Raw genomic sequence first — 20,135 nt, forward strand, 5'->3', positions numbered from 1 at the left:
GAAGTTTTATAATCCTTATATTTTCAACAGATTTTATCCATCATGAGAATCTCTACTGTCAGAGCTTTATTGTGATTTGAAAAAAAAAAAGAACATGCTGATTTTGTAGCTTTTCTTTACATAGAAAAGATAAAAGCCTCCCCTATTATGAGATATACTCCACCACAGTTTGAGATTACTGTTAAGTGTAACTAATTATATTTCCTGATATTCTCATGCTGTTTATTTTTACAGACAAACGGATGACAAACCAGAGAGGCCTTCAGTAACATATGCAAGGTATCGAGGCCCCAGACAAATTAGGAAATATTTGAAGCAACAGACCATGTTAGAAACTGCGACTCCCTTGGACAGAGAAAATGAAAGTTCTGACTCTAGTACAAGCACACATATTGGCCCTGGGAGTGAGAGTGAGGCTGGGATTCTGCCATCTTCATCATCATCTAGCACAGATGTGTCTCTGAAAGGACATATGCTTGGAGGCCCATTAGAAGACTATGATAGTAGCAAAATAAATCTCAACACAGAAAGCCATCTGACAAATGACCCCAAAGTGCCGAATATTGCTTATTCTAAGGATGTTTTAAATAAAAATGTTCCTGGGGGACCTGGGAGAAGTAGGTCATCTCCGTCTTCTGTGACTAACCCCAACTCCACTGTTGGAGAATGTGACTCGCAGCACCATTTAAGTCGTGTACCAGTTCCTCAGACTGACCAAAATTTGGAATGCCTCACATTGTTTACAGGAAGTAACTGTAGCATTGTTCCTTGTAGGCCAGACTTTCAGAGGATAACTACAACAGAAACTACAGTAAAAGAAAACAGCTCTGCGGTGAGAGATGGGACACTAGTGCAAACAGAAGAGCAGGTTGAGCCTGAGAGCCCTGCTATTTCTGACTTTTCTTATAGTAACTCTCATGGCAGTGACACTACCAAACAGGAAAGTACAGATTTGTCAAGTCCAAATAAATCAGTTAGGCATGAAGATCTGCAGTTGCCAAAGAGTAAGTGTTCTGACAAGCATATCGTAGATAACTCATCAAAGCAGGCTGCCAATCACACCAGCACCATTGCTCTACAGAAACATGCTGTGACAGACACAGAACTTGTAAATGAAGGAAATAGGTTGTCTGCCCAAGATTTACAGAAAAAATTGGCTGTTATGGAAATCAGACAAGAAACAGAAAGTGCCTCAGTTGGTGAACCCACAATTTCAGGTCATGTAAAAGCTTCAGAAGATAGAAGTGATTCATTACCCAAAGATACTGACCAGTTGTTTATAACAGAAGCCAAAAAGCTTGATTTTGGTTCACATGGCAAAATGCCTCACATTCTCAGAATTAATCAAAAGGGCTCTGCCGCTGTAAAATGTATCAGTGATTCAACAGTTGTAGCATGCTTAGAAAACAAAATAACCCCTGAACTGACTTTTGAACTTCATAGAAGTCACATTTCAGAATCTCTTCTTGACTCGGAGAGTCTGCACCAAGCTGAAGTACCACCTGATGCCAGAACATCTCTTAATGTTGACTACACAAAATCAAATTTCAATGCTTCATCTCCTACCTTTGTTTCTGGAGTTGGCATGCTGAGCAGGTTGGATATTCCTGTTTTAAAGAATGAGGGTTCTTCCATGCTCATTGAAACTGGGGATGTCAACATCGTTGGAATTTCTAGTCGGCCCATTAAGTGTCAAGAAGAAAATGTGGTGAATCATGTTGAGGCTGTAGACAGGAAGAGTCTTCCAGCTTGCCTTCACCTTGATCATGCATCTGCAACTCTTGAATCTGAGGAAGTTCTTCTTCATAGTGAAAAATGCCAGATTCCACTAGATCTTGAAGCCAGTGATACTCACTTAACTGGAGCAGACTCAAAATTTGAGTCTGAAAGCCTTTCTGAGGACCACAGTTCCGTATCATCTCAAAACCCTAATAAAGCAGAGTTAATGCTTTCAAATGCTAAAGCAAGGAAGAACGCTATAGAGAAATCTGAGTCTCTTTCCTTGGAAACCAAAATTGATAATGTTGCTGAAGTTTTATCAAAAGCTGAAGTTGGTGATCAGAACACTGTTCCTGTTGAGTCAAATTCTGGAAGAGGAAAAACTGTAGCCCTCTGCAAGTTGTCTGTTTCCCAAACAGAGCCTAGAGAGATTTCTCAGGATAAAATTTCTTCTCCATTCAAAATTACAGATGTGCCAGCAAAGCCTATTTTATCAGAATTAACTTCTGTAGAGGTTGAACAAGACAGCAGTTTTAAATTGATGGATCATGATGAGAGTAAAGAGAAATATTTAGATGCTGTACTTCAAGAGGATTACCAAGCTGAGGTTTCTCCTTCTGTCTCCAAATATCAAGGTATACAGGAAACAGAAGTGGAAGCCTTAGATTGTCCTTCTGCTTTTCCCAAAAGTAATACATCTGGGATTTTCTCTCCTATTAATGATGAAAAGGTTACCAGGCAAATGGCACAGAATTGTGAAGAAAACAGTTGTGTGATTTATCAACCTTCAGATATTTGTGGGACTAAAAAGATTTCTGATTTCTCAGAAATGACAGAATTCAGCTTAATTATTGCTTGCCCCAAATTACAAGAAACTGATAGCACAAAAGTAAATTTGCCTTTTTCAGATTTTGATAACAATTTGGAAAAAAATGCTTTTGCATCTGAGAATTCAAGCTTTCTTAATGTTCCTTCTGTGCTGAGATCAGAAAAGAAAGCCTCATCTCACAGAAAAAAAGAGCACAGTCCTTTCCTAAGTGATGGTGTTGATAGCGTGTCTTCCTCTATTAGCGTTGAAGAAGTCAGCATGGTTACAAGTTCACATAATCCCCCAAATAATTTTAGTTCTGTAAAAATTACCAGAGATGTCACACATGAAGGGGCCTCCTTAACTAACCCTAATAGCTCTTATTTGGAATTTGAAATATCTGTCCCAACAGGAGAGGAAGTGACCCCATTTCAGGAACATTTTGAGATTTCTACTGGGAAGGCATCTCTTGACTTCCCAACTGCTGCCCAGTTTGACAATCCCATGGAAGCAGAGACTGGAGCAGTTGCTGGGGCTCCAGCGTCAGTTAACAGCTCAAGCCAGCAGTGTTCTGAAGCATCTACTGAGCATATAGAAGCAAGGAAGAGAGCACATGACCAACTTTTGGACCTCAAAAGTGGTTTACTTAAAAAAGCTGATGCATTGATTGGTGAGATTTTTAATTCTGTCAGAGAAGAACTAAAATCCAGACACATAGTTGATACCTGCCAAGAGCGTATAGCCGTAGATGGCATAATGAATCCTGGTACCCTGAAAGAAGACATCCCTGAAAAAAAACCATCAGAAGTGACACTGACAGGGATCCAACTGACAGAGCATTTGGAAGAGCAGGTCATGGAAAGTATGTTCGGAGCCCAAGGGGAGGACGAGGCCTGTGCTTCACCTACAGCTGGTGAGAGAGTTGTCCTTTTTGATTCTGATAGAATGGATATATCTTGTTTGTTAGAAGATCAAGCTAGGGAATTAGTCAATGAGACTATTAATTCAGCCCGAGAAAGTGTAACAAATGACGCTTTTGAAGATACTGAGGGTACCTGGGATTCTGACCTTCAGGCTAATACTTCAAAAATTCTGAACAGTGATACTGTTAAGCCTCGTGACATAGGAAGGGAGTTCTTGGAGTCAGAACAGGCAGTAAATCAAAGCACATGTGAAAATAGTGAAAATAAAGAATTAAGTGGATTCTTCTCTGTAAGTAACTTAATTAGTGACACAGAGTCAATTAAAGGAAGAGAAATTGTTCCCTACCAAACCCCCCCATTTGCTGGAAATACAGCTGGACAGTCTGATGATATAAACTTGCAAGAATCAGATACTATTTTATTAGCTGAAGACACGTCCCATAAAGGGTTAGATGATAGGGTAAAAACATATTTATTTCTCAAAGAGGACTCTAAACAGAAAGTGGAAATAGAATGCATGGATAATCACAAAACTGGGACAGAGGATACCAGAACTCTTGTATTAAATTTCAGTTGGCCTCCATCTACAAACGATGACATCCATGTACCTGGGACATCCAAAAGCAGTTTGTCCGATAGTCTTGTGTGTGTATCTGAAAAAAGCTTGCCAGGACACAGTAATAGAAGCACACCCCTGGCAATGTCAGAAGTAGGGAAAATACACAAAAAGGATACTGAAGTAAATATTGGAAAAATTGAACTTATACCTTCCATGTTAAAAATGGGAAAAACAAACAAAAAGCATGCTCAGTTGAATATTATGAAAAATGAGGCAGTCCTTCCTGTGTCAGAAATGGGAGGAATACATAAAAAGGATGATAAATCGACTATCACAAAAACTGAGCTAACAGCTGACAATTTTAAAATGCGAGAAGTATACCAAATGGATGCTGAGAGATATATGGAAAAAACTGAGGGATTGCCTGCCATTTTAGGAATGGAAAAGGCTTATAAGATGGGGGATACCGAAAGGGATTTTGGCAAAACCGACACGATACCTGTTATGTCAGAAGTGAAAAATATCTACCGAAAAGATGCTGAGGGAGTTACTGGAAAGACTGAAATGATACCCACTACATTAGAAATGGAAAATATTTACCAAAAGCATGCTGAAGGTGATGTTGGCAAGGCTGGAATGACATCAATTGTGTCAGAAATGGAAAATATCTACCAAAAAGATGTTGAAGGGATTACTGAAAAGGCTGAAGTGCTACCTGGTGTGGTAGAAATAGAAGGAGTTTCCCAAAAGGATGCTGAAGGAGATATGGACAAAACTGAGGTGATGCCCATTATTTTAGAAGTGGTAAATACCTACCATAAAGATGCTGAGGGGATTACTGAAAAGACTGAGAGACCTATGTTGGAAATGGAAAACACTTACCAAACAGATGATGAGGGGGTTATTAGGAAAACTGAAATGATACCTTTTGCATTAGAAGTGAAAGAAACACACAAGAAGGCAGCCCCTGCCTCCTCAGAAACGGAAAAGGCATGCAGGAGGGACACGAAAGAGACGATTGGAACGATTGTGTCCATGCCCTCTATGATAGAAATGGAAAGAACATTCCCAGAAGATTCTGATGGAACTGTCAGGAAACACCAAGTGTCACCTGTGGTGGTAAATGTGGGGAAAACATATGGAACAGGACTGGAATTGCCCATAACACAGGCAGAGGCCATGCCTCCCATATTTGAAACTGAAAAAGCACCCCAAGGATATGCCGCTGAAGGGAGTATTGGAGAAATGGAGGAAGAACCCACTGAAATACAAGAAGGTTTGATAGCACATGACAATAGACTAGCTTCATATTTCAGGGGATATGAATCACCTACATTAAGTAAGGATTATGAAGGCTACCCAGCCTTAGCAATGCTAGATTTTCAACCTGCAGATACCATAGGAAAGCTGGACAAAAGACCATCTGTTACTGCAGTAGGTAACAAAACAAGAGTTCTAGGCGATTATAGCAATGAAAAAGAATCTAAATTGGCCTTCCTTTCTCAGGATGAACAAGAAAATTCTTCTTTTACTATATTATATGAAGAACCCCTTCAAGATGAGGACAGGTATGCTACTGCAGAAGTAAGAAGAACACACTCTCTCTTGTTTACTGATACGTCCACCAACAGCATGCCTGTTGTCGCCTGTGAAAGATCCGAGAGTAGAACTGACCTGGTCCATCATTTTGAAAAGGAAACCAAATTAGGTGAGACGGTTGATAGTGATAGTCCAGAAATGTTCTTATCGGTGGAGGCCAAAAGGTACAAAATTTATCCTTTAGCTTTGTCTCCCATCTATGAGGATGACAGCTCTCAGGAAGATGTTCTGTCCGGCGAAGTCTCACCTGGTCATCATGGCTCCACAAAATCTAGAGAGAGTATACACCAGCCCTCTTCTGTTTTATCACTTCTCCAGTCCGTATCAGAGCGTCTAAAGATGAATTTTGGTGAAGACGACAGGAAGGAGTTAGGGGAAGAGGAGGAGGAGGAGGAAGAAGATGGATCTTTGCATAAAGGAAGTCTGAGAGCTAGGAGGAGAGAAACTGTTACTTTCAAGCTGCCAGATCCATCCATCACATTTTACCCTGATGATGAGCAGGAAAGGACTGGAATTTCCAAGAATGTATATGTAAAGTCAAATGAACCTACTACCTCCAATCTGCAAATTGGTCTGTGGACAGAAAAGACCTCATTTCTACAAAAATCCGACCTTACTTCTAAACTACATTCTTCTTTAAAGAGTGCTTATCATCAATATTTGCAGACTTCCAAAACCCATTCCTCAGAAAAAGGAGCCAGATTTGGTGGCACTTTGCAGGAACCAGTGTCAAAATATTTCCGTGCTCAAGACCACTCAGGCAGATTAAGCTCCTTCACAGAGGTAAGATATTTTGATTATTAACTAGTGAAGTAGTGCTTTGGATCATAAAATGATCTAAAAGCTTATTAAGAAAATATTTCGAGGTCGTGTAAAGACTTAAAAAGTATCAGAGGTTACTTTATTCTTTGAAGTGTATTATAATTCGTGTATTTTGGCTGAACTGTTACATTGAGAAAAAATTAAGTAAAAATTTAAAGGCAGAAAGGAAATTATGTTCCAGTTCTTTGCTTTATTTAGTTTTTAAACTAAAGTGACAACATTCTGAATCTCTCAGGGTACTGTATGTGAGAAAATCGATACTTTCCGTTGAGCTGATGTGTCTCATGAAAATAATTTAAATATTTAAAAATATTTTAAGTGTTTGCTTGACAACAACCTTACTGTAGTTGCTCATGTTATTCATGCAGAGCAGGACAATAAACAGCCTAATTCAAAGAGAAAGAGCTGAAAACATTATAGTCGGAAAATGTTCTGAAATTCAGTTACATTTTTCTTTGACTTTGAAATGTATAACTGTCTAATGTATAATATCCACTGAATGTGGGCCTTTTCCTTTCTGGCATTCTCAAGATTATGGAACTTTAAGATTCCCAAGGCCTGCATCTTTGCCTGGAAAAGCCTGAGGAGCAAAAAGTGATACTTGAATACCAACCAATAGCTTGTAAGGCTAAGTCATTTAAAAGAAATGATGAGATTTGAAGAAATGTATTTCTAACGGTTCCTCATTGCCTACCAAATCGAGTGGAACCTCTTCACCCTGTATCACATGGCCCTCAAATGCTGTTTGTCCAACCTTGCCGCCTCATGCTCTGATTACACATCCTGTGTTTCCTACCACCATACTTTTTCTCGAGATGGTTCCCTTCTGGGAATTTCTTTCCTTATTACCGCCACCCCAACCTGCCACAGTTTTCACTTATTGAAATCCTGGTTTTCGAGGTCTTCTCCATATCACTTCTTCAGACAAGCCTCTTATGAATCTCTCTCTACCATTACCTCACCTCTGTGCCGGTGCCATTTCCCTTAATTTCCATAACCTGGCATTTTGTTTGTATTTTTCCTGTGGGTTTAACTTGTTATCTCCCACTTAGAAGAGTCATGGGTATGTGATCATCCATTTCTGCCTTCCAAGCTGTAACATTCTTGAGAGCAGAGACAAACATTATTTCACTTTATATTGAGCTTTGTATTCATTGTGGTACTTGGAGGTACATCTTGCACGTATGTGATATATTGGCTCTGTGTCTGCAAAAGAAGTGAACTGTACGTCTTTCAGTTGATGTTTCTTACAGCTTGGTGCTTCTTCTATTATTTCAGAATATCGATAGACAAACTCTGAAGCATAACCCAAGACCTGGGAAGGTAAGCATAAATTTCTTACGTAGACTAAGCTACAGTACGAAAAGTATGGTTACTTTTACGTTTAGGGAGTGTAAATACTTTTAACTGACTTAGCAAAGGATAATTTTACTCAAAGATATAACATCTAAAGTAATGTTTACTTTTAAATATATAGGAGATTTTATTTTCTATATTCTAGGACTTTCTAGACTTTTAAATGCATTCTTAAAATTAGTTATTGTGCCTACTTTCTGTATGTTGCAGATGGTTATCTATGATCTCCATAGAAGTAAATATAAGCAAGAAGTCTATTGTAATGTTCGTGATGCTACATCATGGTCCTTTCCGAATGGGATCCTGGCGAAAGTTGTGAGAGGCTGGTAAGAGAGCTCTTAAAATTTTATAGCACTTTTTCTCCCAAATTAAATATGTTTTCTTGCCGTTTATGCTTTTCTATTTTTTATTAAAGTCACATTCCCTTTCCTCTAGTTTTTGACAGAATATCTTGCAACATTATTAGTGCTTTATGACTTGTCCCTTTTATTTACTGTGGCAGAAAATATAGGCTTTTTTTTTAGTGCTTAAAGACAGCAGTAAGTAGCAAGACCTAATATATACAACCAATACCATTGTGTAATTGCATTATTAGCAGGACAAATTTGGCAAGTTGAGCTGAAGGCTTCAGTTGAATGAAGCATAGCTTTGGAAATAAGTTCAAAATTTGTGAGATGCCAAGGAATGTGATGGCCACATACTTAAAGTTATTCGTGTAGCTAATATGCTCAAGAAGTGAAGGATTCTTTGTATGATGCAAAAATGAGTGAAAACCTCATTTGTTCTTATGGACCGTGTCCATGGACATGCTGGACGCAGAATTTCTTTGCCTAATATTTTGGTTACACACTGGTCAGTATTTATATCGTAACCAGTATGGTGTAGTGCTGTCTTCATGTAATAAAATGAGACACACGTGCTCTATTATCCAGTGACAGGAAAATTAGGGTAGAAGTTGAATTTGTAATTGTTAAGCTATTGTTTTTAATATAAATGTATAGCTTTGTGTATACAATATCTGTAAAGTGCATCTATACATAAATATAGGCATAGCCATAGATGGAAAGTTGTGTGCACTTTTATTCTCTCTTATACTATTTCTCTATACTGAAATTAGGATACATCATCATTTCAAAAATAGGATTATATGCTAATAGTGGAAAATAGCCCAGATTTTAAAATGTAAATAGATAAGATGACTGTGACTTACTATCATTTGTTTTATGCCTCATTTCTTAGAAAATTAATTACAACTGGTCATGCTTTTATATTTGTTCAGCTGGATTTTATATGAGAAACCACATTTCCAAGGTCAGAAATGTGTGTTGGAAGAAGGGGAAAAAGTGTTAAGTCGTGACTGGGTCCTTCAGAACAGAAAGCATCCACAAAGAAACTTTGTATTGGGTTCTATCAGACGAGTCTTAAAGGTAACAGAACTGTTGCTTTTCTTCTATTTTTTGTTTTGTTTTGTCATGTTGTAAAGCTATACTTTGGTCTAGCAATGTTTATAAATGGTTGTTAATATTCGTGCTAATTTTATTAATCTTCATTTCACGTTAATGATAAACTCACTTTATACATATAAAGCATTAAATGAATGTTAATTTAAAATATTACCTGTAATAATCTGGCCCATAAATTGTTACATATATATGCATATATGTATGTGTGTGGTGTGTGTGTGTGTGTAGTTTTTTTTTAAATAGGAGTATGCCATCCAGGCATCTTTAGGAAAATAGTAAATATTTCCAAATATATATTTTTCTAGTGTAGATTTGTACTCCTTAGTGAAGGCTGTGTGTGAAAAAGAGAGAGAGAGAAAGGGAGGGATGGAGAGATAGGTATAAGTGTTAGGAGAAATTAGAGAAGGAAAAATGGGAAGAGGAATGGAAGGTGTGTTGCTTTTCTTAATTTTCTGTTTAGAAAATATTTAATAACAAATGAGGATAGTCTTTCAGTCTTAAAAAATATTTTGTGGGAAATACTGTGATGGTTTAGAGGGGTAAATTAGTGATAAGGACAGATGTCAGATAAGGAGAGAATTCTCTCATGTATTAAAAGAGTTCCTTCAGCAGTAACATAGCACATCAGTTTTGCAATTACTTTGACAGTCATGGATATATTTTTTTCAATTATGAGGTTTCATTTATTTGCTTAAAACATAAAAATTGGGGTGGATCTTATGAGTTGGATTGATATTTTTAAACTTTGATAGTTGTCGATAGCATATAGAAAAATTAAAGATAGCATACAGAAAAACTCATAAAGGGATGTCTACATGTATTTTATGTGAATTAATACTTACTGCAAAACTGTAACAAATCTATCTAATACATATTTGTGTCTACTTTGGACCCAATTCTGTGATAGGCACTGGGAATAGAAATACCAGCTGGAGTGGGCTTCTTTCTTCAGATCGCTTAAAGTCTAGGAGACAGACAGCTGTGTCACATGACCACATGATGTGAGAAGTGCTCTGCATGGCCCTAAGGGTGCGCAGAAAAGAGGTGCCTCACCTGGAGGAGGTGGCACCTGATTGGAATCTTGAAAGAGGAAACAGGAGGTGAATATTGGTGGCACTGCAAGGAGATTGCTGGCCACATTGTAGAAGGCCATGTTCCTTTACAGTACTCCCTTAATTAGCTAACACTAGAAATTCCTTGAAATGAATAATTAGTTTGTAAGTGGAATCATCTAAGATTTAAATAACTTGTGGTTTTGCGCCTTCCTTGTGAATGTCCGGCACCACGCCAGGCCTAGGGAGGAAGTACAATGAATAAGATACTGTAAAGAGCAGCCACCTCACCGCCCACCCTTGAGATCAAAACACAATAAAATCAGGCAAAAAAACTCATTCTGTCAAGCATGGGTATATAAATGGATGTTTGCACATCCGCCATTTGCTTAGAATATATTACAAGAAATAATAAACCATGTTTGCATTTTTTCCTCTTTCATTGTTTGTTTTGGAGTTGTTTTTTAAATTGCAGTGTTAGTACTCACATATCTTAAACAGCGAGCAACTTTTAGTGAGGAAGGAAAATAAAACTATTGAGCATTGAATGGAAAAGGCATTAGCATTGTTCTGATATTTTACAAAGTAAGAATCAAATATCACACTACTTCCTTTTTGCAACCTTGTCAAAATCTGGCTGTTGATAGCTTCACTTTCATGGTGGCCATTCCAAATTCACCTAAGCCTACAATTTATCTTGTTTCATCATCTTTTAGTTGCTCTGGTCAAAATGTTCTTTTCAAGATAATACTTGTATTATGTCTTCATTTTGCTGTGACTAGATACAGAAGATACCATCAGTTATCAGCAATTGTGGATTGTGCTCTAGGGACATCTTTGCCTCCGTGGAAATAATTGGGGGATGCCTTCTTTTCTCAGATAAAACAAACAAATATTGCAAATTACTGTGTTTACTGTGCATTTAATATTTTTTTAAAAGAATGACATTTTTCTTATGGTCAGAGTTTACTTAGGTTTGTGACCTCATTAATGAGCTGAAAAGAGAGAGATCCATTGTTAGATCAGTAACTGAAGTTATTTTATGTAAGGTGGAGACAAATAGATTTTCTTATTGTTTTTGTTAACTATAATTCATTCCTACCCTGTTTGTCTCCTGTATCTTTGCCTCTCTTTCTGCTAATTGCTTTAATAGTCTAAGCTTGCAAATTTTGCCATGATATGTTTGTAAAATATATCATGGCTAGAAAAGTCTTGGAGGAAGCCATATAAACTTTTCTCTACTAAGAGTAAACTATTGATTGTTGCTAGGCTACTATAGAGCTCCTTTCAGTTGCTAGTGTTTACTGCCTTGGACATACAAGTATTGTGAAACACATTATTTCTGTGAGTAGCCACCATGAAAAAGCTAGAACTTATCAGTGAAATCCTTTTCAGTCAACTAGAGGAAGAAAAATGGTCCTCTAAGAAAGGTATTTGAGAACATAAGCATTCTTATTTTTGTTTATTTTCCATTTTTTAGACATTGTTATGCTTTTTCCATTACGCTATTTTCTTCCGTGTTGTAGTAGACTCTAATGCCTCTTAGCTTTTTCCCTTTTAAAGTACACCACCCAAACATTGTTTGTATAACACAATGCAGAGGAAACTTCTTTGTGTGAGACACTTAGTTATGTATTCTGTTACAGTACCTCAGATCCCTGGGGGGACATGAATATGGCAGCATTTTAAATAGTGTTACTAGAACTTTGTTATTAATAACAAACAAAAGAGCCTTGAAGATTGACAGGTGACTGTAATGGACATTTCTGGTTATTTTTGAAATGAAACTTGAAATACATTTTCATACTTGAAAGAGTATTTTAGGTTATGCCTCTTACTGCATTTTAGACCTAACTTTCTGAAAATAAGATGCATCAATTTGCTTGATTTTACATATTAATAAGAATGATTATTGATGAGTAGTAAGAACTCAGTTTGGAGAAAGGTTTAAAAAATCAGAAAATTTCAGTTTTAAAATCGCAAAACTAATTATAAAAAAAATACAGTTGTTTAGTCCAGTAAGTGTCACCTCTAATTGTTATTGCATTTACCTGTTTCATTAAAGCGTAATTATTTGAATTTCGCAACGTCCCAGATAGGAATTATGCTACTAAAACTTACGTTGTATTATTAACATGCATGACTGCTGAGATAGATTATGTGTTCAGACAAGAAGCCCACCTGTAATTTCAGAGAAGGGAAAAATAATTGTGGTTTTGATTCTCTAAGAAAAGATTATGTCATTATTGAGTTAGAACTTGACTACTAAGATTTTCATAATAAGAACACAGAAAATTATCTCTTTAATTGGAATAGGGGAAAACATTTACCAGGCTTACAGAGGCCAGAGCAAGAGTGGAGATAGCATGGAGACCAGTATGACTGAAGTGTTGTGGAGAGTTCGTGTAGATCACTTAGGTTGGTGCCATTTTGTAGGAAGGGAAACAAATATAAATTTGATATACTTGGATCTTGAGCTAAGGAGTGTCATGAAGAAAGTGGTGTCCTAACAAGCCCAGCTGTATAGAGTGTAGCTAGTACTTGACTGGTGGTCTAGTCCCATAATCAAAGTCTTGGCCTTGATAATGGGAATACATAAGAGATGTACACAGGTAAAATTTTAAAGGACATGGTGACTGCTGATGTGTAACAGAGTGTAGGGTCAAATTTCATAATGCCTTTTTTCTTCAAACCAACTCGTACTAAAGAAAATAAATAGAATACCACAAGTAGGAAAACAGATTTCCTTTTCCCTCACCTTTAATTCCTACTTCTTTTGTCAATGTAAATTAGATTACACACTGAGGGTGTAGTGCCTCTCTGTTATTTATTTTTTATGTCCCCCATGAGATCAGCTCTTATGTAACTCCTTTCCTCCCTATGGCTTTGTTGTGCTTCTAAGAAGGAAGGATTGCAGACTTTTGGCATTCAGATTGTTTGGTAACTCTGAACATTGCTTAATGGAATGAGACTTTTAAAAACAAAGCAGGAAAAAAAATGGTATAATACTTTTTCAATCAATAATATTTGTACTTTTCATGTTACCAATGTAACTCCTTAGAAAAATTTGTTTTTAAAAACTGGTATGGAGAACAATATTTCCTTTATGTTGTTCTTGTGAAGAAATTAAACTGAACAATGAGAGTAATTGAAACTGTTTTTCCAGGGTGTTGAGAATACTGGACTGCATGTGTCTCTAGATGATTTCAAAGCCATTTTTTTTTTCAGGATTGCAGTATTCCAGAGATAGAACTTTGCCCACAGTCTGATCCAACATGTTGTCCTATCTACATACAGCGAGCAATCCCCAGTTTGGAAGAGCTGAATATCCCCAAATCTGTGTCCTTCACTGTGAAGTCAGGAGTGTAAGTATCAGTTTCTCTTCATTACAGTGATTGGTGGTCGCCAGAGTTAACTTTTTCTTTCATATTTCAGTAGGTAACATACATATTTCTGAAGTTTTAGTTAATTTCATTTATACTCCTGGATACTCAAGAAAGGCTATTGTAAGGATTAAACAGATTCTGTCTTTGGACCCAATTAAGTCTTTGATATATGATTCACAGGAGCAGATATAGATTCTTGATGAGTGCATCCATTGTCTTTTCATCTGCCGAATTTTAGGACAGATAAATGAAAATATGTCCCTGGCCTAAAATTCTGGATCCTGAATTATATTATTAGAGTGTCTCAGTGCTAATAGTTACTGAGAGCCTCTGCAGTGCCAGGCGCATGGCACCCTTTTGTTCATTACTTCTCTATTCCTGCAAGGCAGGTGGAGCTACTCTCACGTTATACATGAGGAAGTAAAGCGGTTTATCTCAGTCTAGGCCTTTGTGATTCCAGAGGTATCTTCAGAGCTGTGGGTCTCAGGTCAATCTTAATTCCGTCCCAGATTGGCTCGAATCACAAATTCTGGTTGAACCATCCCTGGTTCAACATGGATCCCTCTTCTCTCATTCACTCTTTTTTTCATCTGCCCTGATCATGGTGGTGTGGAATTTTGAGGTCACTGTAGAACATCTTTCTTCCTCAATCATGGATTAGAACTCTTGGATAGACATAGTAATTGACCTTATCCATGAGAAATATCTGTAATTATCAAGTTTGGATGGAAGCTAGGTGGGTCTTTTGGGAATCTTACTTCAAATACTGTTCCTGAGGCAGCCAACAGAACTGACGATTCTAAAAATGTAGATCAAAGATGTAAAATACCTGGTAATCCCTACCTCTGATCACCGCAGCTTTAAAAAGAATGGAATTCAGTGAAATGATATTGATACTTCAGTTATAGTCTGCTTAAATTGAAGAGCTTACACCTTTTAAATATTGGAAAATTTTAAGAAAGTAATGCCTAGTGCTTGGAAAACAGAATAGACTTATAAGTACCATTTGAATGTAAGCACTTAATAACATGTTAACTTGTTATGTGCTGTCTGGTGAAGTCACTTTGAGTGTGTTTTACTAGTGTGATTCTATAATGAGCTTTTGGTTTTGTTTGTAGCCCTTTTAACTTTTAGAGAAGCAGACTCAGGTATTCCGACTATACTTTAACCAACCATTCATTTCTTATTTAGTTGGCTTGCCTACCCAGATATTAATTTTAAGGGGCAAGCTACAGTTCTGGAGGAAGACCATGGACTCTTTGAACTTTCTGCAGCAGAAATGAAATCATTGCATCCACTTCAAATGGTAAGCAAATTTAAAAAAAAAAAAAAAAACTTTTCCCAACTTTAATTCCTTACATGAATCCAAAATTAAATAGCTGTGATAATTGCTCATGCATTTCAATCTTGAGAAACATATATGAACACGACTGAATTATCAAACTATTAATACATTGGTTTTTTTTTTTCCTCCGTTTCTTTACATTGTAGAGAATATGTCAGTGAAAACATTTAAATTTTTTCCTGGAAGAAAAATGTCTGAATTTACTTGGTACTAAGTTTATCACAGTACATGCAATTTTTTTGCTGTGAATTTTGAATATTTAATAAAGTTCTGAATTTGGTTTTTTTTTGATGCTTATTAAAAATTACTTATAGATTATACTCTTCCATTGTAGTAATGAATGATATGCTCAGCATTAATAATAAATGGGCAGTTCTGTCAGTGGTTGCTTTCTTAAAGATAAGTGGTTGCAGCGTTTATTTTCTTGCCAACATTTTTATTTGAGGGACAAACTGTTAATGAAATTTTAACCTATGTGATAAACCATTTTTGGTTGTTTTATGTCTTTTAAAAAATTAAAAGCAAGACAAATAAGAAATTTTAAGAAATATAATGTAAGATAGCATTAGAAACAAGGAAATTATAGAATTAGGGTTTTCATGAGGAGGGAAGTACCTTTTATATTCTACAACCTTGAGGTCACAATGACATTAAATGTGATAAAAAATATTGACAACTTGGAAGAGGAAGTGCTCTCTTAATTTAGAAAGCAGTTGTAGAGGAGACTTTTAGTATTAAGTCGTTTAGAAATCACCTCCACCAAATAAGATTTTTAAATCTACTAGCAATTCCACTGTTCTTTTTTAGACACTGTGTAGTGGGATTAAATCTTTAATTCCTTACACGTATGTAAGGACTAAAGCTCAGTTGCCTTCCCTGTAGTTATTGTAATCTGTAAAGTATCTTTTTTAATACCTCTTGCCCATTGATGTAGAACAGTCTGACTGTATTTTAACTACTGTAGGGTTCTATACTTAAAATTTTAAACTTACTATAACTTAAACTTGATTGATATGTAATCTTCACTAATCAGTTTTATATAAGCTACATTCATATGTAATTATTTTCAAATGTTTTAAATATTCTAATGTTAAAATTTCTTGTCATCTTAAGGGTGGATTGAAAGTGGAAATGCCTATGAACTTAAAGGTAAGTCTTTAATAGATTTTGTAGTAGGCTAAGAAGTTTAAGTATTAATCATTATGTATTTTGAACTATTAAAATAGAAAACAATTACCTGAACATATGCTGATAATACCTAGCTCATGGATATTGGGATGATGGGAAGCAGCTGTACAGAATGGTTGCTGAGGGCCCAGGCTGAGAATTGGGAGTGGTAAGAATGCAGAGATGGAGCGCTGTACTGACAACCCGGTCAAACCCAATGAGCACCTACTAATAAGGGAGAAAGGTGATAGGTTTGATTTTTGTTTGGGGGGTGGAGTTGAAGTGGCAGCTAGACATTCAAGTGAAGAGACCTAGCAGGCTTTTGGGAATGATGCTCAAGAAGGAGATCAAAGATGATCAAGAGGTGGTAATAGCTCTTGTCAGATGTCAGTTTTTTTGTGCATGAGTATTTGAAGGGAGGGGTAGAGGCAATGAAAACTGGAGTGGTTGTGGTGCCAAAATTAAGCACATTTTGGGAAAGAAAGAAGGAAATAGAATTATAAAATGTGTGTAAAGAGAGATTGGAAGAAAAACAGTGCAGCGACCAATGATGGAAACAGACCTCTTTTTCATTAGGTCGCAGCACCTCCAGGGAAAGCTGTGGAGACGGGTTTGTTCATTCTTTTCCTTTCCTCCAAAATAAAGCACAGCTTCTCCAGCCCTCCCATTTTTGGGCTTCCTAATTTATGGAACTGACTACCATTCTCTCAGTCACATAGATGGAGTGTTTTGGAACTTAATAGTTGAGTGTATCTATTACATCTTGGCTGTATGATAGAATCATACATATGAGTTTTTTTAAAAAAATACTGATGCCTGGGTTTCACTCACAGAGATACCATTTTGGTCTTGGGTGTGGTCAAAATTTTTCAGAACTCCTCGGGTGATTTTAACATGTAAAATCCAAGATTTTGAATCTGTGATCTAATAGATGCAGAATTAGCTGTGACACTCCTTGAGTGACTGCTGTCTCAGTCTCCCCATCTGCTGAATCAAAACTTCAGGTGTGACAGGTTGGATCTTCCTTGGACATTTGCAGTTTGACAGGCTGCAGAGGTTTATGAGTGGATGGCTGTCATAGACAGTCACAATTTTCAAGTTGTTAGACGTTAGTTTATGCCATACTCATCAAAGAATTACTTCTTACTTGAATATGTTCGGCATACGTAGCATGTATTAAACCCAAGTAAAACTTCATCACTTCTAATACAGCACTCAGTGAAAATTTAATAGGAAGAAAACAGCAGGAGTAGTGCTACATATTTTTTTCAGTCTGTATAGTTTTATCTGTTTTTTTTTTTTTTTTTAAATAAGAGAACTATAACTTGCTGGGTTCAGTGTGTTTTAGCATGAGATCTTACTTGCCACAGTCATGGGTTGCCAGTTGCGCACAAATTATGCCATTAGCCATAAATAGGACCAGATGATAGAGTATGGATAGACTAGCGCTGTTACCACTGTTTCCACTTCTACGTACTAAAAGCAGCTCATCCTTGCGAAGAACATCACAATGGTAGAAGAGAAATACTTGTACAGATCCAAATTTGAAGTGAATGAAATGCTGGAAATTTATTTCCTACTACACTTATTTCCCTGTCCCCAATTTAAACCAAATATGGAATAAAAATACTATAATTTTTTCAATCATTTCTTATTTTTAGGAAGTTGTACACTTAAATTCAAGAATTTGCATGTCTGTTTACTCTCACTGAACAGTAATGACCATAAAAGCAATGAGTATTATAAGAAACAGCATGTTTTCTCAAGTCAGTAGATAATTTATCGTTATGCCCTAGAACCTCTAGAGAGTTTTTAATATCTTATGGAGGAAATTAAATATAAGGCAGGTCTGTATTAAATCTAAACACGAGGATAAACTTAGATAATTCAAGAACCAGTTATAAAACAGTTTATCCTATGTCATGGCCCCAGAACAATGTAATTATACTTGAGTATTTGAGAGAAGTATACTCTTAATATCTTTTGCCTTTATGATGATACTCATTTATTGCTTGTGAATATCAGACACTGCTATGTTGTGCATTAATGACAAAAACAGTGGTCCCTGTGGCTGTTGTCTTTAGTGCCACTTCAGTAAATCAGTATGTAAGTGCGCTAAAATATGAGCGTGTTAAATAATTTTCTTTCATGTTTTTCAGGTTATTATTTATGAAAAACCTCAGTTCCATGGACAGACCAGAGAGTTTAGTGAACATATAGATTCTGTCCCTAACTTTTTAAAAGATGATGGGGACTTTCATGGAATTGGATCAATTCGTGTCATCGGTGGAGTGTGAGTGTCTTATTTTCAGTGGTTGATTTAGTAGTCTGTTTTTGAAGAACACAAAAAATATGCTAAGCAGAGCAAAAGCAACCTGCCTTGGTCTAAAGATACACATTCCGTTTATAATATGGGAAATAAATATTAGTTACTAATAACTTTTTGTGAACTCCTGGTATTAGAGATTTTGAGCTAGATTAAATGTAGAAAATAGTTTCTTAAACTTCACCATTTAGTATTTATAAGCAGAGTATAGAAACAAGAATTGCAAATAAAATTGTTTTTTTTCCACAAATTCTGAGCATGGATGAGAGCCCTGGTTTGTGCCCTCTGTTCTATTGGTTTTGGTTGACTTCCTGTGCTGACAGTAGCAGTGAGCCCTCCCTCATTAAAGAAGTAGCCTGGCTTGTCTCTTTCAAAGTCAGACATTTTTTATATTGGTTACCCTCTGGCCCTGAACTACTTTTGAGGAAGCCTCCTAGGAACTCCTAAATATAAACCCAAGTGTGCTGCTACTAACCCAGTCTCGCTCAGCAGTCACTGGGGCAGGAAACCCAGGAAATTCTGTGACTGCACTGGGCTTTGCCTTTTATATTTGTAGCCCGACAGGTAAAATCATGGAGAAAAAGGTTTCCTCAAAGCTTATTTGCCATTGTCAACCCAATACTGGAATCTATTCAGAAATATTCTATTAGTCCCTCTGTCGATATGTTGGTTTATTTGGAATATTGGTTTGTTTTAATTTAATCATTGGTACCTCTTGATATTTGCGGTAACATAGTATTACTTGTTCATGCTATTCTAGCAAAAGACACTACTACAATGTTTTATTCGTAGAAGTTAATAATTTGTCTGAGGTCATGAAGGCATCTACATTTAGAGACTTAGAATTTGCAATTTTTGGCAGAAAATCAAGAGATGGCCATACCAGCCAAAATGCTAAGAGACTATGCAGTATGCTAGGTCATGTCTATAATTGGTCTGACACATTGGTAATCACTTAATTCCTTATTCTTGAATTGTAAAATTTTATTAAGGACTTGAAGAACAAATACATTTTGGATAAACACATTTTTATTGTGTTGTATTTATTTGCAGTATTCTCTGATTTGTGAACATACATCCTTCTTGTTAATTCTTCGTTAAATATCTTTGCATGTTCTTCCCTTTGGGATCTGAATGTTTTTTCTCATTAACTAGACTGTGATATGCATTGCATTTTTCCAAGTTTTTAAAAATAATTATTTTATAAAAATCTCAAGAAAATATTTGTAATACAATATACATGCTTTCATTTTTATGTAACAATTGCAGGAGAGATGTAAAAAAAAAAATGTGATGTCTCCATTTAAAGATGAGCAGCTGACTTCATTATTTTTTTCTGAGTTTCTACCATTTTTCATTTTTGTTAGCTGTTTAACTTTATCTGTATGTAGTATAGACCCTTCTTTATCTCTCTCCCATCTGGAGGAATCCGGGGAAAGTGAACTTGATATTAACATCTATTTTTAAATATCCCCACTGGGTATATAAATTGAATCTTAATCAAGTCTATTAAGGAAAACTGGGCAGAATGTTTTTGAATGGTCATCATGTAATAATTTACTGATCAGTCTTTTAGTATTAAGGTCCTCTGTAGCTTTTCTTTTTTTCCC

At 36.3% G+C, this 20,135-nt stretch overlaps 1 protein-coding gene across 3 annotated transcripts in view; it reads left to right on the plus strand.

Annotated features, from left to right (window-relative positions):
- Positions 1 to 20,135, plus strand: part of CRYBG3 (crystallin beta-gamma domain containing 3) — a 101,398-nt gene that overhangs the window by 31,830 nt on the left and 49,433 nt on the right. For all 3 annotated transcript variants that reach the window (XM_025040789.1, XM_006923414.3, XM_025040788.1), the window contains 8 exons: positions 235 to 6,391; positions 7,709 to 7,753; positions 7,997 to 8,112; positions 9,066 to 9,213; positions 13,530 to 13,666; positions 14,879 to 14,993; positions 16,146 to 16,181; positions 18,359 to 18,492. In XM_025040789.1, coding sequence (XP_024896557.1) covers positions 235 to 6,391; positions 7,709 to 7,753; positions 7,997 to 8,112; positions 9,066 to 9,213; positions 13,530 to 13,666; positions 14,879 to 14,993; positions 16,146 to 16,181; positions 18,359 to 18,492 — 6,888 coding nt within the window. The remainder of the gene's footprint in view (positions 1 to 234; positions 6,392 to 7,708; positions 7,754 to 7,996; positions 8,113 to 9,065; positions 9,214 to 13,529; positions 13,667 to 14,878; positions 14,994 to 16,145; positions 16,182 to 18,358; positions 18,493 to 20,135) is intronic.

The sequence above is a fragment of the Pteropus alecto genome, unplaced genomic scaffold (assembly GCF_000325575.1).
Source record: "Pteropus alecto unplaced genomic scaffold, ASM32557v1 scaffold379, whole genome shotgun sequence".
NCBI classification, from domain to species: domain Eukaryota; kingdom Metazoa; phylum Chordata; class Mammalia; order Chiroptera; family Pteropodidae; genus Pteropus; species Pteropus alecto.